The sequence below is a fragment of the Ips typographus genome, linkage group LG1 (genome assembly GCF_016097725.1).
Source record: "Ips typographus isolate SLU linkage group LG1, UJ_Ityp_2.0, whole genome shotgun sequence".
NCBI classification, from domain to species: Eukaryota; Metazoa; Arthropoda; class Insecta; order Coleoptera; family Curculionidae; genus Ips; species Ips typographus.
The window spans coordinates 10,817,556-10,844,029 of NC_138422.1; the positions used below are offsets into that span (position 1 = coordinate 10,817,556).

Sequence of the window (26,474 nt, forward strand, 5' to 3'; positions counted from 1 at the left end):
TATTTAAAATAAGAAAGTTGTGATCGACTTCCGGTATAAACGGAAGTGCAACCATCTTGAAAATATTTTAGTTAGATTGGGCATGCCCACATAAGTATCCTGCCAAATTTTCAAAATCTCCTATTTATATTTTTTCCAATATCAATCGATGACTTTCGTCGTTGGACACCCTGTATGTTCCTTAAAAAACAGTTGATGAAGGGTGACCAAAACAGGGTGTTTTTAATTACACAAATCGACAAAATGCAAACTACTGCTTTGTCCTTTCTTTCTCTTACTGTATCATCATGTATGCGCGATCTTATTAGATTAGCGCTCGATAGCAAGCCATCATTAGGCCTAAAATATTACTGACAAAATACTAGTATTATTACCAAAAAACTTTGATTTACAAAGGACTATGCTGGATATGGTTAAATATTTGATATCATTATAGCAGTAATTTCAGTTTGTAGGATAAAACAATAAAGTATACATACATTTCCGATATTGAATATTCAATGATGAAACAGGTATTACATTTCGATTTTTTACTTGTAGTATTATTATGGTTTTTACCAATCGAATTGATTTGAAACTTTATCAATACTTCAGCACTTCCGACGTTACCATGTCACTTTCCCAAGCTCGTGTATATCGATGTAGGCGTTTCCGAGAAAACTTTTCGACTTTCTCGCATGGGACCGATAATCCTGGGGGAGCGTAGATACGCTCTATATACGATATTATAAGAGATAAATGGACCTATTGATATTCAAACTTCACTACAAGTCAGATATTGAGGGGGTTGTTCCGCGACGGAGTGATATCGAATAGGATATTCCCTTTCTCCTGTTCAAAACACGCATTGTTCGTATGTAATTGTTCACATTTAAGCATGCACAGAGTGTCACTTTGTTGATTTAAGTTTAGACTGTAATATTTAGAATGACACTTTATTAGACTTGAACTGTCAAAATGACTATTGATGTACCGACGTCAGGGCTTTTCCAGGAATATTTATTCACCCTCATACTTAGGTCCTTCAAGCCGGTCAGAATGTCTTACATTATAGAAAGAATTACTTCTTTAGGGAATCGTTAACAAGTAGTAATTTTGCTTCCTTGTTTGGTCTGAAAATGATTCGTTTAATGATTCAATACTTTTAAGTTGCACCCTGCATACTCTACGAGTAATACATCAGAGATCAGGAAATTTAATATTGCAATATTTTTCCAATCCATCGATATTGAAGAAAATCGCTAGGTCAGTGTGATTTGTTGCACGGCAAACTGAAACGTTCGGTCATATCGTTGAGGTTTGGGGGAATTTAATCTGAAATGGGCGGTGTTCGTATTGGGTCGTAAATCATGGTTTTGGATGTATGTACAACTTTGAAAACGTACGACACGTCTCGGTCTCGGGAGACGTATCATTTGTAGCTGTAAGCAAAGCGTGTAAACAAGAAAGACGGCGAGCCAAAATCAATTCAGCCACCGCAATGGAGCTTTCGAAATAGTCATTAATCTTCTCCAAACTGTCTCTTTCCATTTCTTCGAGTGCCGAGCGACGTTGTAGGTTTGCGTGGTGTCGTCAACGAACTAGTGAGGTTACTTTTCGCATTACCTTTATTTCACTCAGAAAACCTCTTCATTTCTCACCTTGTTAGTGCAAAGTTGGAAAAATTCAAAACTACCCCACTGAATTCGTAGCGTTTATCGCAAAAGAAACCCTGTTTACCAGCCAAAAAAATAGAAATAGCGCTTGTCTGTTGCTGCGAAAACTCTAATATTTTTCTGGAAGAGGAATGGAAAAGTGGGATGTTAACCGACAAAGTCTCATACAGGAACGAATGACCGTAATCTGTCCAGATTTATGGAGGGCAATAAGATTTTACGAGGTAAAAAACGCACATATGTAGGCAGCGATCCTTGTTTTTCATTCCCACTCAACGAGACTGTTTTTACACTTTTCTTGCTATAATATTGATGAATAGAGATATGAAATGTCTGACATTTATTTTTATGTATCAAATTTGTAGTGATGTTTATCACATTCTCATATGACACAGTCGTTTTCATAATTTTAAAATATCTGACACACAATTTGTTCAAATTGTTTGTCGTCCGTAATTTAGGTCTTCCGGTTTTCGAGATTTCTAGTAGTTTTGGCTTTCGATGAAAAATGGAGGAAATTTTTGCGTGATGTTTGACAGTAACGTTTCTTGTATTAAACAACATTTTTTTGACCCATAAGAATGAATAGGGATGGAAAGAACTATGCGGCATTGCTAATGAAAAATTGTTAGTTGTTTTTTATTTTTTTAGCCTATTGAACAGTATTTTAAAATAAATATATATGTATAGAGTATAAAGACAGACCATGTGCACATATTTACCTAATCTTCATTAAATTCCCTCTTTGTTTTACATCTGCCTGAAACACGATAATTGATCTAATATGTTTGTCACTATTCAGCACAATACCGGTAATTTATGATAATTCACTTTTGCAAATCTCATCAAACACTCGTGTGAGTTATGGTAGCTATGCATCTCGATATTATTTGTTTGCAAATAGCCTTATTTTGAAACTGTTATGGATAAAATGTATCTGCTTTCTCATTGCACACCCAAACTAATGGCTTTTATTAAAATTTCTAGTCGACTTTCCTGATCTCAGTTTTCATCAATTTTTATTTTGCTTGTATAATAAGTATGCCTTAAAATCCATTATCTTATACTGGAAAAAGAAAACATAAACTAAAACAACCCGATTTCCATTCGCCCAAGCGAATTTATTCCAACAGGAGGAAATCGAACTGGATAAAACAGAAACTCATCATCCTCGCGGGACTCTCTAAATTTAAATCTCTCCCCGTTGTGTTCCTTTATTTTCAGAAATCTTCCATCCCGTAATGCAATAAATTGAGTTCAGCGCATCAAGCATCCACCTTGTTAAGCAAATCCCGCCGCAGTATTATCGTGATTTTGCGATTTTTTTAATTTCTTTTCTTGGCCAACAGTGTGTGTGCTGGAAACTCAAGATGGTAGCGGAAAAAAACCGATAAATCACCGGAACCGGCCGAGAAGAAGGCCGAAACTGAGGTTAAAGCTGAAGCAGCGGAAGAAACCAAAGAAGTTAAAAAGGAATCGCCTAAAAAGGATTTTGCCAAGCCGTGTCCGGCTTCGAAAAAGCCAAAACCACCAGCTGCGGAGCAGAAGAAACCTGAACCTGCAGTTAGTAATGAGCAGTCCAAGCCGTCTGAAGATGCTACTTTGATTCTCTCAGCTGAAGAAGAAGCCGAAGTTGCGGCGGAAACCAACGAGGATGCTGTTAAAAGTAGACCATCAGAGGAAAAGGTAAATGTTTTTGTGATTGTTTTTGGTAGAGATGCACCGAGGTTTTGGCTGAAACAGGTCCTCATTAAAGTACCAGTTTGTCCAAACTGGTTTTTGTATATTGTGATGGGATTTCTATGGTGTGTTCAACAATACAAGTTTTTCCGATGCAGCTAAGTAGAATCTGTTTACAAATTGAATTTTTTTTATACAAATAATGAGACCAGGACAATCATCAGTTAGCCATACCAGATCTCAAAACGAACTTCCATGGCAAAAGGTAAATTCAACAGTCAACTGCAAATAGTATAGAAGCAAATAGCAAGAAACTCCATGAAAAGAGTTCTGCAGTCGCCCACTAGCTAGACTGTGTCCAACCAGATACTGCAAGAAGAAATACCTGAGCTTGGATGATTTTACCACATCCACCTTTCTCCCCGGATCTTGCCTCTACAAACTTTTTTGTTTTTTTACAAAATCTTTAGAATGGAAAAACCTTCAGTTCTGACAAGCTGTCGAAAGCATCTTCCAGGTTAAATTAAGCACGTTTTTCAAGAAAGGATTGATTGATAAGCTGCCAAGAAAATTTGAAAAGGTGGTCCAAAGTGGTGAACACAAAATAAATAAATATAATTTTGTTATTCAATGAGAGCAAAATGTGGTGAATGAACATAAGTAGTACAGAAGCTATGACGTTTCTGACTATGAGTCATTTATTTCTGAAAGTGCATGAGCGTATTGTGAAAAGGACCCAGATTTGCATTTAAACTAAACAAGATCTTCCACAGAAATAAAATATTCTTTCCTGTCAGTCATACCTACTTGTGAAAGAAAGAGTTATTACATGCTGAAGAGATTGCAGATGGACACACTATAATGAATCAAATCATCAAAGTTGCTTTTTTAATTTTTGACATTAGTCGGGTAAAAGACTTAGAGGTCTGCTTCGGTGCATCCCTAGTATTAAATTAATCGTTATTCGTTGTCGTGTGTGTACGATTTAAAACAGAAATGTTCATTGCGGTATCTTAAATATTAGAGCACGGTAAAAGACGCGAAAAAGAAAAAGGACGCCCAAAAAAACATATGGGTGTCGAACATACCCCGTTCGACGAAAGCGGCCGACTTGAAGAAGCTGTTCTCCGAGAAAAAGTTTAAAGTGGACAGCGCCAAAATCGTCACTAATGGACGCAGCTTCTTCGGTTACATCTGCATGGACTCGGCCGATATGGCTCAGAAGTCCGTCAAGGAACTGAACGGCACCTCAATGGGTGGCAGAAAGATTGTCGTGTCCCTGTCCAGGCCGGATCTGCGTGCCACATCTGTCCGACCACAGACGGACGTCCGTCGTCCCCGTGATCCACCACCAAAGAGGGACACGCGCATTTCGAATGGTACCAAGAAGGGCGACGAGAAGGCTACGTCGAAAAAGGAGGCGGAAGAAGATAATAAGAGTGAAAACGCCAAAGGTTAGTAGTGTTGGGGGTCGTAGCTTTATGTTGCCCTTCCGAGAAGCTGTCTCTCGGCCGAATCAAGAGACTTTAAAAAATAACTTGACACGGAAATCACGGCTGGACGTAAAGTTGGGTAGGAAAAGGTCTACGATACAAAGTTCCTGCCTCTTTTAGATGCCAAGGAGTCAACCGACGAAAATAGTCCTGAAGAGTTGGAGCGGAAGCGTCGTCGTCGCGAGCAGCGTTACGAGCAACAAATTGCGGAGCTGAGGACCGAGGTGAAACGAATGAAGACGGAGCTGCAAAACAATAGAAGAAGGCTCACTGACGCAACCAAACGGCTGGACGCGGAGCGGGAACGTAAACTAACTCTGCGTCGCGAGATGGAAACTGTGGAGGCCCAATTAAAGTCGGAACGTCGCCGACACCAGCAGGAGCTGGAGCAATTGGAAAAGAAGAGGAAAAGTGACGAGCTAAGGTATGTAAGGTTTTGGACCAGGAGGAACTTGTTCCAGCCGTCCCGGGAAAAGACCATCTTCAACGATTTTCTCCTTCCTCCATTTTTCTGATGCTGAAACCGGTGTTTTGCTCAAGCAGTGGAATCAAAGTGTTTTTTTTACTTACTTCCAGTATCCACCCATTTTTATGACTGATGAGTTACATTTTAAGCACAATCATTATCATAAATGACTAAGAATACAATTTTGTGCCTTTAGCTGCCTGCATATTACAAGGTCCAACATCCAAGCCGTTGAATCTCCAAACAAGCTCACTTTAATGTTTATCATATACTAAAGAAATGTCCTTTATGGATGGTGGTCCACTTACCAACAGATGCTAATGATAGGATAGTTTGGGGCAACATCGATATGTAGATACTAATTACAAGAACTTAAAAAAAGAAAGAAGATAAATTAAGACAGACAAATGTCACATTCTAATTCTTTTGAATGGCTTGTTAAATCTCTAATGGTGCAGATCTGCTAATCTTTTAAAAGGCTGTAATGAGAAATGAAGGGAATATGCGGATTAGGTCAACTACATTGATTCAATCTTGAAACAAGATGTTTCTTTTAATTTAAACACCAAAACTACTGAATTCAAAAACGGTTGTTTAATTAATAATATTCTTTCATATTTAGTTTTATGTTATAAGTGGCCATGTAGAACATGATACATGTTTCTTTTTATTACCGGCTTACTGGAAAATTGTTGTTAATGTGAATCGAAAGTTTGCAATTGTGCGGCAAAAGTAATTCTGACATGTGTCCACATATCGATATCCACAAACAATCGAAGTTCAGAAGAACCTCAGCCAGGAACGACCGTAAAATCCATACTCTTGGACAGTTAAATGCACTCAGAAATATGGTTGTCATGTCCAAAAAACCACAAAATTATGGAACCATATACCACTTAACTTACCTATCCAAAAATCAGTGAGCACTAGAAATGGATTAAAAAAAAAACACTTCCATGGTACTATCGCCTTGTTTTCATGATTTTCCTAGCAGCTATTAGTGTTTCAGAGTCATAATAGATTTTTCTCATCTCATAATCGATAATACAAACGTACAATTTTTTGATAATTCATTTAGCACTTGAGTGGAGATTTGTCAAAGTTAAGTCTATAAATGCCTAATCACAATTTGACAGATATCAAGATGACAGGGCCATGCTGAACAGAGAACTTGACGAATGTCGAAAACTACGGGAATTTCTTCAAAGAAAAATAGACGATTTGGGGATGACGAGACATAGTCGTGGTTCACCACCGTCACGGCCAAGCGATCGCTCTATTGATAAAATACACAGGTAAGTTTTTCTTTACACAAGTTCTTTTTTGTTCAAACGGACGTGAAGTACTCACTTCACGTACAGTTTAGCGGCCGTAAAATTGTAAATACAGGGAAAAAGTAAATTAACAATCACTATGTCATCGTCTACGCTTATTATTGCTTGCTGGTTACGATTTCTCTATGTGACCACTGTGCGCACCAATTATAGCAGTACACCCATCCATATCAGTACAGCAATCTTCGTCTCCCAATTTCATTTTTGCGTAAATGAAAAAATGGAAAATATTTCTGACAAGAGTCAGTCTATTATTTAACGTCACATCAACAATGCATAACCAGCAAACTTAACGATAAACGTCACCGTGATTGCTAGACCCTTCTCATTTTATTTATCAAAAATTAAGAATTTCTAAATAAATATCGTTTGAACAAAAAATTTTGTGTACACCTCGGCCGTGAAATAATTTTTTCGTCCTCAAGATTGTTGTCCTCGGACGCCAAACTTTCTTTCGGCCGATTATTTCCTTCCTATCAATTTTGACCAATCGCTATCAAGAATTAGTATAACAAATGTAAATTTTAAGTGGAAAAATCACTTGTCAACAACTGTCAACTCAGCTGTCAGCAGTTTTTCCGGAAAAAAAATCGAAAAAATTGCACACTCCTCACAACAACATAAAGAATAGTGTTACCCTTTTTAGCTTGAAAGTTATTGTTCTTATTGTTTTAATTAAAATAAAATGTTTATTTAACTCAGGAAATAATCTTACCAAATATCCCTCGTGCATCGAATTTTTCCTGTGGAAAAAATACCATTTCACGGCCTAGGTATACAAATAACTATTACTGATTAATTGTTCAAAAAATGATACTTTGTAAATTCATGTTAAAATTGAGAGTGGTTCTTTACACGAATACATTACATGTACTTTAAACACGCATAACAAAATGTTGTAATTTTGTTTAACAATAATCTCAATCAGCGCACTTATAAACTTTGAAATTAATCAAATTTTTCATATTTTTTTTCAAAAGCGGTAAGTCGTCCACATTTTTTCTTAGATGTTGGTAATTGCAAAACATAAAATTAAACTTTGCAGGCCTAGAATAGAGCCCAGAGGACGAAGCCCTCCACCACCTCCAAAAATCAACAGCAGACGTTCCAGAGACCGTTCCCCGCCATCATCTTACAAAGGAAAAAAACCCCGCTTGGAAGAACCTTCGAGCAAACACATGCCTTACGGAAACAGCCATTATCAATCGCAGTCTTATTCGGGTGGTTCCAAACCTTTATTGGGACACTACCCGTCATCAGGTCCTTCGAGCGGTCCTTCCAGGGATTCAATGTACGGTTCGGCCAGTTATCCGGAACACGGCAGATACGGTTCTAGCGGAAGCTACGGTTCTGGGGGATATTCTATGAGCAATCCACCCAGTTTAATGTCGAGACCTATCTATCCGGGATCATCGAGCAGCCAGAGAAAATATTAGTCATGTTTGACTATAGTTATTTGTGAAAACTCGAAACGAGTTGGTTATTGTGCATTGGATATTCTTATTTTTTATTGCATCCAGGTTCATAGGGTTAGTTTTTATCATTTAAGTTACTATGTAGTTTTGACTTTGAATAAAATTATTGACCAGTGTGTTGTTGAGTTTTATTTCTTTAGGTCTTGGCAATCAGATACAAACAACGCTTTTGATTTTTGTCTTGCAAAATTGTGTAGGCCAATCACTGTCAGTGGCTGTCAAATGATCAAAAAATGATGTAGTGTATTTAAATACAATAAAAAAGTGTTCAACAAAAGGCATTCCAGAAAAGAGAAAAATATTTATTGGAAATATGAACGGTGTATTATCGTGGCGATTATATAGGTATCTTAGTCAAACAGGGTGCGGAAATTTTGTAGGTTTCGAACCACCGCACTCTGTACAAGAAAGCCTAGAATGTCACTTTTAATGGCGGCGTTAGCGGTTTTCGTTTTGTACACAAACCTATGCAGATGCAGTAGAAAATATGTTTTATTTTTTTTTTGTGTAGTGGATTAGAAGTTGTGAGTGAAAAATCAAACAACGCTTCATTCCTGATCCAGATATGTATAAATATGGCTTTTTATACCCAATAAAGTCCAGCCAAAGTAAGTTTGGTTAGAACCCTTTGTCCTGGAAAGTACAACAAACTAATATGAAAACTGCTCAATCAAAGAAAATTTGGAAATCCTTGAAGCTAGGTAAGCAAAACTGGTAAATGGGTTTTATATTATTACCAAGACCTTTCTTTTAAAATGTAAATGTGCCAATGGAACTTCTAAAAGCTGTCCTGTTTCTTCAGAGTAAACCTTTGTTGCTCTCAAAATGCAGGCGGCCTCAAAATGTAACTCACATACCAATGTATGTAAGAGGCAATAAGTTTACTGAATGAGAAAGCATATTGTACTTACCACTGAGTTTTGTGTTTGAGTAAAATCATTCCAGTTCAAAGCTTTCAACCACTGTTGGGTTCGAGCAGGGTCTTTTGGAAAGTAAAAGATTGACACTTTTGGGCCTTCACCAAATTGCTTTTACAATTTGGCAAACAACAAGTGGACGGCATATGGTAGAGGCAATAGAATTTAAGTTAAAAAACCAACAACAAATTATAGAACAATGAAGGAACAATAACAATAGTGATAACACAATAAAATGAACACAAACTACACTTTCACTAGAACAATAAACATATAAACAACAATATATAATAGCAAACAAAAGTTATTTTGGCAAGTAATTCCAAGTCTTGACTTTAAACCATAAAAATTAATTTAATCATCGAAAAACTCAATTTCCACAATACAAACAAATGCAAACTGTCAACCACTATTTCGGCCATATTGGAATTTTTGGCACGCACCTTCTTGGCTTTCTTGTACAGAGGGCGGTGGGCAAACGCGATCACAACTATCAGAGCGTTAATTTCAAATTTGACTGTTTTTTTTTGGGCACCCTGTATATGTACAATCGTCTTAGAGAGAGTGCGGTTAGCACGAGGTGAAAGAGCAGTTTAAGACAAACATTCTCAGCTTTTTACAATCCTTGAAACCCCAACAATAGCAGAGAAACAAAAATTTGAAAATTTTGATCCAGTTTCCAAAAAAAAAAGTAAAAAATTATCAGAATGCGGCTACTAGAATGAGGATTTAAAGAAACTGTCCAGGTGTTTGTAGTAGAGACTTAACGACTGTACTACTTCAGTGTATTACTTCATCAGCCTACCACATACATTTGTTGTTTTATGCAGTATTTCAAATGTATAAACAAAGAGGTCGCACCGAACTCATCTGAAAGTCAATTTACAAACAAAAACATATTTTATCGTTCAAAAAGGTTTACATTATAAAATTATCATTTTCTCTTATTTTCTATTTAAGTGAAGTTTCCAGAATACGGTTTTACAATTCAATTTGGTCTTTTCTTGGAAAGCACTTTTTTTGGAAAATAATCGTTATTCCCCGTGGGTCAATTTGACAAAGTCCTTCTTGTGTGTCTTAGTTTGTTTTAATCACAAAATGCAAATCGAAATTATTTTTTGTTTATAAATGATGATCTAAAAGCGTTTTCTTTTGGAACGTTTAGTGCAAAGCTAGTGAATTTGTATCCATCCTGTTCTATCAAATGTCACTGATGACAATACTAATTCTTCAATATCAATCAGTGAATGTGGTGAAAGGTCTGGAGGTCGTTAAACAACAAAACAGTCAGCTGACTACTTTAGATAAATAATGCAACTCTTTGGTAGATTCACCTAAAAAAACGCGTTTATGTGGAGACCACAGAACTCTTATTGTATAAGACAACTACGTACAGTACTACAAGATAAACTACCAACCTAATCACTAAACGGTTTATGCTAAAAATTATCTTGTGAGTATATTAGCAACTGAGTGTTAGCTGCAGGAAAATAGATATTAACTATAGAAATAAGTTTGAAATTTTCAATTTTCTCACACCAATGCAAACATTACGCCCGGCGCTGCATAAAAATACTGCCAATTTGGGCTCGGCTTATTGTTTTACGACGTCATATCGCTTGATAGAAAAGGAATTTTCCAATTTCCGCAAATTTTACAGCCCAATTCGAAACTGTTTTCCGCAGTTTATCGCCGCAATTTCCCCGGACGTAACCGACTACTAGGTGAGACCTAATTTCGACTTTTATTTACTTTAAACCTTCATATACTTTTTGAATGCAACTCGGAACGAAAATAAGTTCCGATAACAACATTCGTACTTGCGACTATTCATCATCGGGACTAAAAGTTTCCGACAATTAATCTTGATTAGCGTTGGAATTCCGCAAAAATGGGATCGCTAATGTTTCTTCCATTAATCATAATCATATTTATAAAGTGCCTCGGCTAAATACCGCGGCCCGAAATCGATATCTGGCCTGCAATTGAAATTGTTTTTCTCATTTTCAACGCTAAAGCGTCTAGGTGGAGTTTTTATTCAACCTGAAAGATACGGGGATCAATTCTAAAACGCACTTAACCTAAATCTATCCAATTTCACGTGTCGCCTAATGGCGTCGTCGTAAATAATCGTCGAATGAATGCGAACCGGTCAAATGGACCGGAAATGATTCGCGAACTATTTCCATCCAAACTTGATGTGTTTTTACTTAAGCTTTAAAAGCAGAGCGATCAAGGTTAGGAGCTTTTAAAACTTCAAACTATGATGCCACAAATTTCATTTACATACAATTTCTAAAGCAATTTATTTAGGTTAGGCAATAATTTGGGCTCTTTGTGTACTAATAAGCAGCTACAGCAAAATCTGCCTTAAAAGAATTACTGACAATATCTGACATTTGCTTACTAACCACTTATTGCTGAAAATGTCAGCAAAACATCTAAAGACAAATTTATACAGGGTTTTTCAATGAAAAGTAGCCACCCTGAATATCTTCCAAAATAATTTCTCTGTTAAACAATGCTAAGACACGTCAACAAAGATTGCAAGGGGGACATCTTTTTACGTAGGATTTGAATTTCTGCCATCAGCCCCTTTGCCACCATAGCCACCCCCACTAAGTTTTCAAATGGCACCATACCCTGTGTGGCACATCGTTGGAAAGGGTATTTCATAAGGAATTAATTGCACTATTTTATTTGTACATTTGCTTTGAATTGAGACCAAAAAAAATAAAAACATTTTTTTGTTATTTTGGTCAAACTGCTGATAACACTACCGAATACCTGTTTTCCATTCCATGTTTTTGCCTCAGTCGGTCAACTTGTAAGTTCGTTTTGAAGGAACATTGTCAATATGGTTTACACGACTGCCGAAAGAATAGAAATTGTACGTTCTTATTTCAAACATAACGACTGTGCACGAGCTGCCGCGCGCGCTTTCAATGCAATCCATCCTGATAAATTAATTGGTCATCAGTATGTCTTAAAGTTGATGCAAAAATTCATGGAAACTGGTTCAGTGACAAACAAAAAACATCAACCTGAAAAACAAATTATTAATGAACCAATTGAAGTTGCTGTTTTGGGAAACGTTGTAATGGATAATAATCTTTAAATCAAATTTCCCATGCATCGGGTGTTTCGACAAGCAGTGTATGGAGAATTTTAAAAAAACACAATTTTCATCCATACAAGGTAAAATTGGTTCAGGATTTAAACGAAGATGACTATGATAGAAGACTACAATTTTGTGAAATTATGTCTACTAATCTGACAAACAATGTGAACTTGTTGTACAATATTTGCTTCAGTGATGAGTGTATGTTTTTTTTGAATGGAGAAGTGAACAGGCATAACTGTAGGTATTGGTCAGACACGAATCCACATTGGTTTAGGGAAACCCATACCCAATATCCAGAAAAACTTAATGTTTTGATAGGTATTTTAGGAGACCACATTGTTGGTCCGTTTTTTATTGACGGTAATTTGAATGACGCTACTTATCTTGAGCTTCTTGACACCACTGTTGATCCGACCATAACAGAGCTACTAGAAAATGATGAAAATTTATTTGAAAATCAACTCATTTTCCAGCAAGACGGTGCACCTCCACACTATTCACTTCCCGTTCGAGAATATCTGAACAATCGATTTCCTGGAAGATGGATTGGTAGACGTGGTCCCATGGAATGGCCTGCGAGATCACCCGACCTCACTCCGTTGGACTTTTTTCTATGGGGGCATTTAAAATCTAAAGTCTATGAAACACAGCCGGCCAATATTGCAGACCTTAGGCAGAGAATAATATATGAATGCCGACAACTGACACCGCAAGTCCTGACAAATGTTCGCGAACTGCTCTTCCAAAGTCGCCATTGTATTATTGTATGGAAGTTAACGGAGGTTATTTTGAGCCATTAATTAAATGATAACCGCTATTTGCTATTATTTCTGCAGTTAACAAAAAATAAACACAAAACGTATTTTTTATTTTTTTTGGTCTCAATTCAAAGCAAATGTACAAATAAAATAGTGCAATTAATTCCTTATGAAATACCCTTTTCAACGATGTGCCACACAGGGTATGGTGCCATTTGAAAACTTAGTGGGGGTGGCTATGGCGGCAAAGGGGCTGATGGCAGAAATTCAAATCCTACGTAAAAAGATGTCCCCCTTGCAATCTTTGTTGACGTGTCTTAGCATTTTTTAACAGAGAAATTATTTTGGAAGATGTTTAGGGTGGCTACTTTTCATTGAAAAACCCTGTATACCGATTAAAGCCTGGTTCTCATAAACGAATATTTCGGAAAAAAATACGAGTATTCGTGAAATTTCACGTTTGCCGGAAATCGTTCCAACTTTTTACGAATTTCGGGATTTTTGCACACACAAGTTGTGTAGGTTATATTATGTGACATCAACATCATGGATCAAAATTATAATTATTACTATTTGCAATATACCTACATCAAGGTATTTTTTATTGATATTGTGTCTGTGGCACCTTTTAGAACTCAAATAATTACTACGTGAATGTGATCCATTAAAAAGGAGAGAAATTGGGAAACGTGGAATATGGGTACGCATTTTTTTAGCTTAGACCAGAACAAGGAGCTTACCACAATTTTAATCAAGAAAGGCGTTTGAATGATCGAGAAAACCACTTCAATTATTATTTAAGACTACACTATACAGTTATTTGTCATAAATTGGATCTCACATTACAAAACTTTGTATGTGAAACGCAACATATCTTCAAGGAAAAGAGTAGCTTGCACATAAGGTGTCTAAATAAAATTAAATTAAATTAAAACAAAATACAATAATATTCAGTCAGACCCTCAGACGTTCAAATGATGCCATTTATCGTTTTTTTTTTGTGATAGAATTGTTAGAAAATTTGGGGCTATGAGAACTAGATTATTTGAATGACTTATGACATATTGACATTTGTCACTTTTACCAAATTTTCGTCCAAATATTCGTTTGCATTTATAAAACTGGCAACGGCAATAAATCACAATTTTTGTGTGGATTAACCGAATCGTTCTTTGAATGTTAAACTTTAGTTAAATTTAGCATGTCATTGATGATGTAGAGAAGTTAAACCTTAGATAACCAATAAACTAATAATTTTTCTTAATCTTTGTTTTTAATTATTTGAAATGTTATCTGTTTCTGCGGTTTCTAAAGGGTATTTGTTTCGCAACTTTATTTTAATTTTCTGGTCTTCTCAACTTTAATAAGGGTAACTGTGACAATGTAGATGAAACAAATCACAGTCTGAACCGCACTTAAGTTAGTAAACGCCTAAACAAAGAACTATAAATAGATACGCCAATTTTTCAATATTATCTAAAATTTCAATTTCAATACGTCTTTCTGTATGACAGACTAACGTTTTGTCCCACACTAGTGTTTCTGTCACATTCATTTTGACAGACTAACGTTCTGACTGACATGTCTATTACAAAGTCTGCTGCCATCTTTGTGTGTTGTTGTATTCTTCAAGAAATAGATGTCCGTATTTCAAAAAAAAGTTGTCATTGCACTCTCTGACAGATTTCGTGAGGTCAACTGTCAAATTTATTCTGCTTCATCTAGATAGGGATGTTAGTTCTATATAAAATTTTGCATTATCTTCTATTTTACCATTGGTTTCGTACTAATAATTTTGCACATGTAAAACCTGTAAAAAACTTCCCACAATTACTTTATTGAAGGACTATGTAATAAGACAAATCTGCACTGGGACTCCGTGTAATGTAGGTAGAGTAGTCTACTATACTCTTGGTATTCGGCCTTTTGTGTTCAAAAGGAATGGTAATGGTAATGGTAAGTGTGGATGGTGACAGATGTACTGCGATCTGATTAGATCTATTGTACCCCATCTTCTTCTGCTTTCTCAAGGTTTCCTTGTTCATAGCCCTTCAAGATTTAGTTCCTTTAGAAATTTCAGGATCTTGAGTGGGTCTGTTCGAGGTATTTCTTCCACAGCCAGCTGGGGTAATCCCAGTGTGTTTAATCTTCTGTGGCGTACAGCATAACACTCCAGCAAGATGTGGTGCGGTGTTTCTGGTTCTTCTCCGCAAAACCTGCAGGTACTGTCCTCTTCTAGGCCTAGCTTCCTTAGGTGTTCTCTGAGTCGACAATGACCCGTTAGAAACCACGTTAATGCTTTGAGACTAATTTTGCTGAGGTTAATCAGTGTTTTCGATCTTGCACGGTTATAATTGCCGAGGAAATCTTTGGCCTGCCTCAGTCCTGGAAGTCTTTGCCGTTGCTCTCAGTTTTTCTTCAGCTTTATTAAGTACTTCCTGGACATATGCTTTTCCAAGGCCGCAGAATGGTTCTGGCCCGATCAGTGGCGCTGATATGCTCCTTTTCATGCCAGAGTATCTGCTTGTTTGTTACCCTCTACTTCGACGTGCCCCGGAACCCAGAGGAGGGTTACTTTGTTGTTCATTGAGATCATTGTAGATCTTGTAGATCATTGAGCTTTCCTAGGCCCTCCAGAACCATCATCGAGTTGATGTTAGATGAGCTCAAGGCTTTGATGGCTGCTTGGCTATCGGAATAGATCGCAATTTTCTTGTTCCGGTATTTCCTGTCGAGGTTAAACTGAACACACCTTTCTATGGCGTGATTTTCCGCTTGAAAAATGCTAGGGAACTGGCCCATGAGTTTGGAGTATTTGGTGCGAAGCCCGCAGAGTCCTGCTCGAGTCCCCTCGGGAGTTTTAGATCCGTCCGTATACCATATTATGGTATTTTTCCCAATGTTTGAATGGATTCTCTGCTCCAATCTCTCTTGATGCTCAGTTCCGTTCGATATTGTTTTTCGAAACTAAACTTCCTGATGATTTCGTCGGTTGGGAGATCGGCGAGGTGTGCACTGCCAGTAGGCAGTGAGTCCCTTGCACTGTCTGCTCTCCTTTTAAATTCGGCCTTATCCAACCTGAGATGTGCTCCCCAATCAGTTCTTCTCACCATGATGTGGAGCGGTGTGAGGTCGAGAATTACCTCTAGTGCTGCCGTGGGGGTCGATCTCATTGCTCCCGTTATGCGTTCAAAAAAAAGCCACATCACGTGAATTTGGCACCTCTTACAGGTCTCCAATTCCCGCCATGTTTTGGCTTTCTAGCTCTTTGTGCATATAGAATGTCCGACACATAGAATATAGTCGATAAATAGAATTCTACTCTACTTATATCACACGTGTCCCAGTGCTGGAACGTACGATTTTTTTGTGGAATCGTACAGAAAACTTTCCCATAAAATATATTTTCACCCACAGGAAACCAGAAAAGATGCGGAGGTAGACCGAAAAATCAAAATTACGAGTTGGAAAGTCGCATCGGGCCGGCGAAAGAGAAAAAAATAAATCACTGGGGCCTTTCGGTTCCTTTCCGTGCTTTTCCATTTTCCATGTGGCAAGTTTGATTTAAAGGCTGCGAACTGCGGCGGAGGAAGAATTTTAATGCGATTTTCTTACGGAGGAACGCGGCAAAGTTTTTGGCCTTTTTGCCGGCCCATTATACACGAGTAGGCGGTCCGATCTAGCGCACTTCTGGATTTATTCCCGAATTATTATGGATGAATCGTCGGAAACTCTGTCACGCCGAAAGAAAAAACCAGGAAGTTTTTCATGTCCGTTCTGCAATAAGAGCGATGATGGCCTTTTCCGTGCCATTAAACGGCTTTTGTTAATGAGCCTTGGAGACCGGGGCCAGGTGGCCTTTGTTCTAGTCTATCGGCCTTACGGACACATTTCGACTTGCCAACTAATTGTCCCGATGTTTGTAGGCTTATTTATGAAAGTAATTGTAATTTCCTAGTTAAAATTCGTATGCGCGCTTGTTAAACGCCAGACAATTTCCACCTAAATGGCTGATGATTAATTTCCTGATGTGGGCGTTCTCTAATCTGAAACATTCTGATTAATCTAGATTGCAACAGACCAGAGAGTGAATCGATCCGCTTATACACGTTATATTCACCTCGTTTAATTTTGTAACTAATAACTGATAACTAATTTACACTCAGTTCAAAGGGAAAACTAAATTAATGCAAGTTTGTTAGGGTTTTAGTCATTCAACTCAAGCTTGTTAGTTTTAAAGCACAAAAAAAAGCCCAGAAAGTGTTAATTTGAGTTTTATCTTATTTTGTCAGTATAAGTTAAAGTGAGATAAACACTCTAGTAAACATTTACGCCAAAATTCTTCTTGGGTCTTGTGAATATTACATATCCACGAAATCCACAGTCACAAGGGACGTTTTTGACTTGAACCACTGGTGTACAACTGGGCCTAAATGACAAAAATACTACGTTTAAGGCCCAGTTTCAGAGGTAGATTTCAGAGGATTTTAGCAACTAAAAATGATTCATAAAGTCATCTGTCAGCTTAAAACAGTCAGTCAGTTTTTTATAAAACTGTAATTTTATCCTGTCTTCCTGTAACTCCTTAAGGAAAATTTGTAACTCTCTGTGACTGGCTTTTCGGTGTGTTTTAAAAAACGTTTTGTAGTGAATTTTAGGGTCTACATGTTGAATATTTTTCATTAACTCATTAAATTAATTCAAACAATTAATTCATTAACTTTTTAACTATTGCTAGGCTTTGCTTAACTATGGTTTTGCGCTTGAGATAACATCACCTGTATAATTTAAAAATCACTCGTCCCAATAAATCAATCGACGGCTTGTCGAGCTTGTAATACGTAAAAGTTAACTTGAGCGTAAAATACGAAATTTATAACAAATTTTAATATTCGTCCTGCTTCAAACGAAATGTCGGATCGTTGAACTCAAATTTATGCGACGACGATTTTTGTTGGAATTTCGTTAGGATGAAATTTATTCGTTACAAATTTCCTGGTCCGATCTGGCAAACTTTCGGAATTTGTATGCGCCCGCTAACTAATGCGTTGCAGTTATTTACCGTGTTTCAGTTAATTAAACTAATTCGGAAATTTACGACCCAAAGTTTAAACATGTAGGTGGGAATTAAAATCATTTTATACAATTGAAAAATGACGCGCAGAGATGTTTTGCTGATTCTGTTTCCCAGCCTTCCTGGAAATCCTTGTTCTCTGCTCGTATTGAACACAGAAATTCGTTAAAAGCGTACATAAATCTGTGTTTGATGTCATATCCGGCCATGGCGGGTGGCAGGGCTCTCACAGCGTTCGAAATTAAATAAAAGTGTTTGCGTGGTTCCGCTTCAAAGGAACATAAATTAAGGAAATTTCATATACTTACCGCCAAGACCAACGTCGACAAGATGCATGGTCCAATAATGCGGTTATACGGTAAAATATTGCTTTAACCCACCATTGCAAATTTGTTTAATATGCTTGCATGTTGTGGAAAATTTTTAAAGTGCAGAGCCACTACCACCTAAGTATTGGATTGATTCGACGGTGTTAAGTGAAAAAAACTAATTACACGTCAAAATGTATAAATAACTTTTATTTTAAAAATTAAATTAAACTAATTCCTCAAAGTCCTTTCTTAATACACACTGCATTACATTGCGATTTTTCTAACTTGCTTAATAATAGTGACATAGTGACACTGACACCTTTTACACAAACGACAATTGACACTACAATGACTTACAGACAACAGTGTTGTCAATGATTACAGTAACAGACTTGGATTCTGGTTATGGATTTTCTACACTAAGTACAGAAAACTAATAGACTGATCAAGGTGCAGAGTTTTCAAACTTTTTAAAAGTAGGTAAGTTTGAAATTTTGATAGAAATATTATGATATCGACTTAATCTCGATATCGATTTCAATCTTGAAGATTGAAGATCTTCAAGATGGTTTTTACCGGTTTTTGGGTCAAAATTAGAAAAAATTATGTATGCAATACGTTTCGAAAATGTCTTCTTGACTTCTTCTTCTTGTGTAACTCATTCAAATTCATTCGTTACACAAAATCGATCTTTTCGTAACTGGTTACATAAAAGCTATTAATGCTTGTTTATAGGTCTATAATAGCTATTTATGTAACCAGTTACGAAAAGTTCGATTTTGTGTAACGAATGAATGTTTGTAGGGCGAGCGCAGCGAGGTCCTACAATTTGAATGAGTTACACAATAAGACATTTTCGAAACGTGTTGCATACATAATTTTTTTTTAATTTTGACCAAAAATCTGTGAAAACCATCTTTTAAAGTGATTTAACACAAATATTCACTTTCTAGCACCTTGTATAAACTGTGACAATGACATGTTATGATGGAAGTCGCCCATATGTTTCTACGGAAATGCATAAAAACTAGTTACGAAAAGTAAAACGTTTTGTCACTCTAATCAGTTTTGAAAAGTGTCACTTTATATGCCAAAATTAGAAAAATACAATTTTGACAGTTTTGACTTACAAATGTATGTATGGACCTGTGAAATCGAATTCAATTAAAGCTTTTGTTTTAGACATATTTACACACACTGGTTGTAACTGTCAAATACCACTTTACAAAGCTACAATAATACAAAACTTTCTTAAAAGCACTGATAGTTAATATAGTTGTAAATCAAATTAAATGGTTGTTTATGGGTTCATAAGTAGAGTTTGGACAGTCGTGACGTGTACCTATCTGTTTATTCTGAACATATTTCAATACGTCATAACCTTGAAAACCATCAAAATTTTCTCCATAAAGCTATAAAATGACAAGACTTTATTATATAACTAGTCCAACCTGTTACAATGGGGTCATCAACCAATTTTTTTTATTTTGTTAATCGATAGCGCTTCAAAAAATATTTAACACGTATTTGTTTTTGGCTTTTACTTGGTTGTTTCACCCTATATACATTGTATCCCGTTTGACGTCATAAGGGGACTAGTTTTTGAAGTAAAACGGTGTTCGCTGTTTCTTTTCAGCTTAGCGATCCTCGAGCGAAATAGAGTATATGAACGTACGTCGGATATTAGCAGTCCCAGTCGACAATGAAAGCACTGAAAACTGACAGTTGACACAGTTCTCTCTTTCTCTCTCAGATTTCCTTCAAATGAAATGCAGGTGGTAACACCGGTAATACACAATGTGCTTATGAATGTAGAATTCCACCTACGTTAGCATATTGAATTGTCCCATACATACGTCACGCACAGGGGTATACACACAATGTAATATTTAATCAGTTTTTTATAAAAAAACTAGTAGCGTAAAGTTTAAAATCATCAGTTAAAACAAATTTTTAAACAGGAAACTTTACAATATTATTGTTTTGAACTGAAAATTGGACTATATGTTGATGACCCCATTCATATAAAATGTTTTTTAGAGTTTCAGAGCAAAATTTTTGAGATGTGACGTGGTTTTGTTTTTTGGAGCTACTTTCGTATGAGAAAATGCTGCAAACTGTCATATACCACTATATAAAGCTATAAATGTAAAAAAATGCAAATTTTATAGGTTTATGAGTTGAATTTTGTCGGTTGTGACTTATTCTAAACAATGTTTTGAAAATCGGAGCACAAAATTATGTTCGTTTTGAAATCAGAAAATCCATGTTGATAAAAGTAGAATTAAAGCAAAACTTTAAAACAATCTACAACATATTTTCTTCAAATTTCCTTATTCAACATTTCACACAAATTAGTAAATAAGGAATTTGTATGGTACTTTAAAAACCTGCCACTGGTCTGATATTGTTAAAACACTTGCATGATGCCAACCCTCGGAAGCACATCATTACTTAAACGCGTTACACCTGCGCCTTCTATAAATGACTTTAGTTTCTTGTATAAGGAACTGCTCCCGCAACGTTTTACGATGAGTAAGAGCTTTATATTAGAGTTAGAGACACATGTGGCACGTATTAGAGCTTAATTGGGGTGTCGCAGTCTCTTGTTATTGAAATTACCCAAATTTTACACAGTCAGTCATGTCAAAATGAAAACGTAACGACCTCATGAATTAATAATAACGTCATCGATCTTGCCGACCCTCACTAAAGTGTGGCGTTTAATTTTCGGGGCGAGCTTTAAATATTAATCGATTCGGTTATAAATTATCTTTGGCATCCACTCCGGAGATTTAATATTTGCTACCAGCACGATGTAATGTTTTAGCGCCAATATTGATTTGTATTCAATAAATATATTGATTTTTTGCAGGTCTTTTCGGAGGGCAGGCCACTCAATTATAGGTGAGTTTTTTTATGTTTAGTTAGCTGCTAGGTTAACTAGGACAGTTACTCACATCAGATGAGCGAAATAAGTAGAGTAATTATAAGTTAGCTAAGTAATTATAAACTGCGCTTCACCTCAACCGGGACGGTATTTTTTTTGGTCATTTTTAAAACCTTGGCATTTCTAAATGAACCGGCAGATTTTATGAGGTTTGGACTATCATTGAGCTTAATTTATTGGCTTTTGGTTGATGGAAAAAAACTCTGACTTAAATGTACAGTACTCTACAGGGTGGAAAAGAAGCGAGTGTAAAAAAGTTAAATTTTCAAGTAGTCCCCCCTTATAAATACCTTAAAAATAGCTGAAATACAAAAGTTATCCGGGATTATAAGTCGTGGTCCAATGGAATTTCTTCCTGACGTTTCGTCCACATCTGCGGCGGATATTATCAAAGGCGATGACGTAACGGTCGAAGTGCTCTTCCGTACTTCTCGACGATGAACCGCTGGAGCGTCGGTTGTATTTATACCCGTGGGGGGCTGAACTGCAGCGAGTACATCTAAACTCCGTAAATCCAAGAATTCTTATGGAGACCGAAAAAGAAGGACATCTACCTTTCCTGGATGTAATGGTGACAAGGAAACCTAATGGAACACTGGCTCACACGGTGTATTGAAAACCAACACACACGGATCGTTATCTCAATAGTGGATCTAATCATCACCTTAGCCAAAATAGAGGAGTGGTCAAAACCTTATCGGAGCGGGAAAAACGGATTTGCGAACCATCAGAATTAGAAAAGGAGCTTAAACATCTGGAAAGGGTTTTCGGATGGAACGGATACAGTAGACAACAATTCAACAGAGCCACTCGCTCAAGAAACATCGAACTACGTAGACAACAAACGGGGGATGTTGAAGAGCCAGTTGGTTGGACTTGCTTACCATACGTACACAAGGTCACGGATAGGATTGGAAGGATTTTAGAGAAGCACAAGGTCAAGACTGTCTTTAAACCAACCCGCACGATACAACAGAGTCTCAGATCGGCCAAGGAGAAACGGGATTCTTTATCGGCTTCTGGAGTTTACAGAATGCCTTGCAGCTGTGGATCCGCATAGAGCTCGATTCAGATGAGAAAAGGCCACCGCATCATCAATGACGCAGTTTTTAAAACTATTTCTTTCTCCTTCTACAGTTGCCGTCGCATTAGATATAATCAGAGGCGTCCTATTAAAATATTCCCGAAAATAAATTCTTAAGCGGTCAAAAAGCCACTTGGCAACGTAGTACGGTTTTTTACTTGGGCACAATTAAAACAAATGCGGGTGCGGCCAGGGACAGATGGACCCTTTTACATGCTTTTACTAGCCGGCACTCTAAACGATGTTGCCAAGTTTAAAAAAATGTAGTGGCGGACAGGTTGAGTTTAAAAATTAGGTTAGGTTAGTTTCCGTTTTAGTCTGGTGTTTTGGTTGTGTTGTTGATGGTCGCAGTTTGAGTTCACGTGTTATAAGTAAAAATCGTTAATTTGTCATAATGTCTCCAAAAAAGATTGGGAAGAAAGGTGTTGTGATACACAGCCAAGGGCGTGAAATTGTAAGTAACGTCTTAGAATTTATGAAGAAGGAGGCAGAAGGAGTTTCCATTCCTTTGAATAACTACAGGTATTGTCTTTGATTAAAAACGACGAAAACGTTGAATAATATAATAAATATCATTTTAGAGAGAGAACTATAGCAGCTACAGGGGTGTCTAGATCTACTGTGCAGAAGATATCTAGAGAAGCACTACATGTTGAATGGGGAGGGCCAAGCTCATCATTTCACACTCCTACAAAGAAGGGACAGATTAAAAAATTAAAATTGGATAACATCAAACCTGATGAAATCAAAAGAATCAGAGAAATTATTTATGATTTCTATATTCTTGAGAAAAAACTTCCAACATTAAAAGGTAAGTTTATAATACATTAGGTATACCTACAGAGTCTTCAGAGTTTTTCTAGCAGAACTTACCATGTTTTTTACAATTAAATGTAAGCCTAGTTTGCTATATGTATAAACCTTGATAATGTGTTAATTGAAAATTTAAAACAACAAAATTTAGACTAAAATGGGATTATTTTTTATCTTTACAGGTATTTTGCAAAAAATTATTGACCAGCAAATCTTGACTGAATCCATTAGTGTAAGCAGCTTAGGGCGATTGCTTAAGAACATTGGATTTTAGTATGTTTTACATCTTGGCAATCATGTACATCAAAATAACTTTATCTTTTGTAGGTGGCAGAAGACACCAGACAAAAGAAAATTCTTGTGTGAATCATATGACATTCGCTTAAAACGAATAAATTTTTTAAAAAAATTGGTGCAATACCGCTCAGAAGGTCGCAATATTGTATATACAGATGAGACATACATTCACAGTAGTCATATTCATGACAAAGGATGGTATGATGAAAGTTTTAAAGGCTTACAAAAACCAATTTCTAAAGGACAACGCCTTATAATAGTGCACGCAGGTGGAGAAAAAGGATTTATTGAAAATGGATTGCTTATATTTAAGTCAGGTAATATTTATGTACACCTCAAACCTACTTAAGTACTTCCTCCTGCTTAAATAAAATAAGTTTATATAACAAGTAATTAATAAGTTTAACCACATTTTACACATCATATAAGACACATAATGTTTGTACTATGATTTTTTTTTTTTTTTTTTAGGTTTAAAAACAGGAGATTATCATGATGATATGAACCATGAGAATTTCATGACTTGGGTAAAAAAGCAATTGCTTCCTAATTTACCTGACCGCTCAGTCCTTATTATAGACAATGCAGCCTACCACAATGTTACTGTTAACAAAAATATTACAACGGCTACTAAAAAAGGAGATATGTTAAGTTGGCTAGTGGAAAAAGGAATCCCAGCAGATCCTCATTTAACAAAGCCAGAGCTGTATCAAATCATACAAGAAAATAAATTTAGATTTCCTCCACAATATAACTTAGATAGGCTGTTAGAACAACATGGGCATCTTGTGTTGCGTTTACCACCCTACCATCCAGAATTAAACCCAATAGAAAAAATTTGGGCTTTGGTTAAAAATTGGGTAGCAGCTCATAATACCACTTTTAAATTGTCTGATACCGAAGCTTTAACAAAACAAAAATTTCAAGAGGTGTCTGAAAAAGAGTGGTTTGACATTTGCCAGCATGTAAAAAAGTATGAAGAGGAGCTCATAAAAAAAGAGCATATTTTTGATGATACAGTGGACCAGCTTATTTTTACTGTTAACACTGGTTCATCTGATGATAGCGATGAAGATTCTGGTGATGATGATGAATGTGATGCCAGTTTATCCGAAGAAGAATTAGGATGCTCACTCCTAGACTAAGTTTTGGATTTTTGTTTTATGTTATGAATTCGTAATTTGTATATGTATATGTATTTATAAATAAACAAAATTATCAAATTTATAAAAATATATGATTATTAAATTTAACAAAGATAACAAATTTTAAATATTACCTCTTCTTCATGAAACCCTGTATATCAAAAACGATGCAAAGGCAAGCTGAAAGTTACTTTGAGACTTCATTTTCAAGGTCTAGCTGCACTGTAGGACCTTCAAATTAAGAATAATTGAAAAAAGAAACCAGCTGCCTATTTTTATCTTCCAATAATTGATTAATTGCCCCAAGACAATGTTTTTTTGTGGTTAACATTGCCCTAAGTTAAGTTATATAATTTGGATTTAAACTAATTGGTATTTAATATTCTTCATCAATCATCACCCTGCAGCTACAGCAGAAAAATAATTTGCACAGATCTTTTTAACCGAAACACACTGTATGTTTTTTTAATTTACCCTTTGCTTGTTTTCTTGTTTATTTTTTAAATTAATATTTAAAGAAATGGGACCAGAGACCTAGGCCAATTTTGTTCTCAAAGCGTCAATATTATGTATGTATATGTATTTGGTTTGTTTTATAAAACCTACTTACCTATCCTGTTTTAATACAATTTATGAAATGAAAAAGCAAAAACTACACCTATTTACGTTAATTAAATTTCATTTCACTGAGCAGAGAATAGCACGCCATTGACTCGCTGCATCAACTTGGAAAGTAACGAAGGCAGCAATATTTAAAGCGAGACGTACAGAGATCGTGACATCATCGTTTGATGACGGCCGTGGCCTTTTCTTAGCTGATTCGAGCTCTACATTGCAACGACTAAACTTAGTGTCAACACGAGAATAGCAGAGCACAAGAGAAGTTGTAGACTAGGACAGACCGAAAAATCAGCGGTGGCCGAACATGCACTTTCTAGAGGACATGAAATTCGTTTTGAAGAGGTGGAGGTTTTGGATCGATCACAGCGTTACTATCCTAATTGACTAGAGAAGCCATTGAGATCTTTAAGCACGAGAACATCATCAACAGAAAGGAAGAGATCACCTTGTTAGATCCGGAGTGGAAACGAACCTTGCGCCAGACTTCTTGCGCGCCGATGCGTAGCCGTTATGCGCATATGCAGCCCCCCACTGGTGTAGAAGCTCGAATCAGATGAGAAAAGGCCACCGCATCATCAATGACGCAGTTTTTAAAACTATTTCTTTCTCCTTCTACAGTTGCCGTCGCATTAGATATAATCAGAGGCGTCCTATTAAAATATTCCCGAAAATATATTGTTAAGCGGTCAAAAAGCCACTTGGCAACGTAGTACGGTTTTTACTTGGACACAATTAAAACAGATGCGGCAGCGGCCAGGGACATTTGGACCTTTTTATATGCTTTTACTAGCCGGCACTCTAAACGGTGTTGCCAAGTTTAAAAAAATGTAGTGGCGGACAGGGAGACTTAGGGGGTTAGGTTAGGTTCCGTTTTAGTCTGGTGTTTTGGTTGTATTGTTGATGGTCGCAGTTGAAGTTCACATAGTGTTATGAATAAAAAACGTTATTTTGTCAAAATGTCTTTCAAAAAGGTTGGAAAGAAAGGTGTTATCATATACAGCCAAGGCCGTGAAATCGTCAGTAACGTCTTACAATTTATGAAGAAAGAAGCAGAAGGAGTTTCCATTCCTTTGAAAAACTTGTTGTCTTTTATTTTCTTTATTAAAAACGACGAAAATGTTTCATTTTACTGATAAAATAATAGCACGCCACTGACTGGCTGCAACAACTTGGAAAGTAACGAGAGCAGCAATATTTAAAGCGAGACGTACAGAGATCGTGACATCATCGTTTGATGACGCCTGTGGCCTTTTCTTAGCTGATTCGAGCTCTAGATG

The 26,474-nt window shown here is 36.5% G+C and overlaps 3 protein-coding genes across 3 annotated transcripts in view; all 3 read left to right on the plus strand.

Annotated features, from left to right (window-relative positions):
* Nucleotides 1–26,474, plus strand: part of LOC145732692 (uncharacterized) — a 231,754-nt gene that overhangs the window by 70,528 nt on the left and 134,752 nt on the right. The window lies entirely within an intron of this gene.
* LOC145733511 (uncharacterized) lies at nucleotides 1,787–8,219 on the plus strand. Its single transcript, XM_081986376.1, has 6 exons — nucleotides 1,787–1,879; nucleotides 3,033–3,341; nucleotides 4,360–4,789; nucleotides 4,949–5,252; nucleotides 6,431–6,589; nucleotides 7,674–8,219. The coding sequence occupies exons 1-6, from the start codon at nucleotides 1,787–1,789 to the stop codon at nucleotides 8,062–8,064; spliced, it is 1,686 nt and encodes a 561-aa protein (XP_081842502.1). The 3' UTR covers nucleotides 8,065–8,219.
* LOC145726034 (uncharacterized) lies at nucleotides 22,319–25,158 on the plus strand. Its single transcript, XM_081974972.1, is given in 5 exon segments — nucleotides 22,319–22,843; nucleotides 22,903–23,132; nucleotides 23,317–23,407; nucleotides 23,462–23,748; nucleotides 23,903–25,158. Coding segments are annotated over 5 exon segments (1,410 nt in total). The 5' UTR covers nucleotides 22,319–22,715; the 3' UTR covers nucleotides 24,577–25,158.

Excerpts from the sequence above, each read along its gene's own strand:
- LOC145733511 (XM_081986376.1), top strand. The coding sequence starts at position 1,787 with ATGGAAAAGTGGGATGTTAACCGACAAAGTCTCATACAGGAACGAATG. Across the intron at positions 1,880-3,032 it reads GGGCAATAAGATTTTACGAG|CGGAAAAAAACCGATAAATC; the intron begins GTAAAAAACGCA and ends TCAAGATGGTAG. Across the intron at positions 3,342-4,359 it reads GTAGACCATCAGAGGAAAAG|AGCACGGTAAAAGACGCGAA; the intron begins GTAAATGTTTTT and ends CTTAAATATTAG.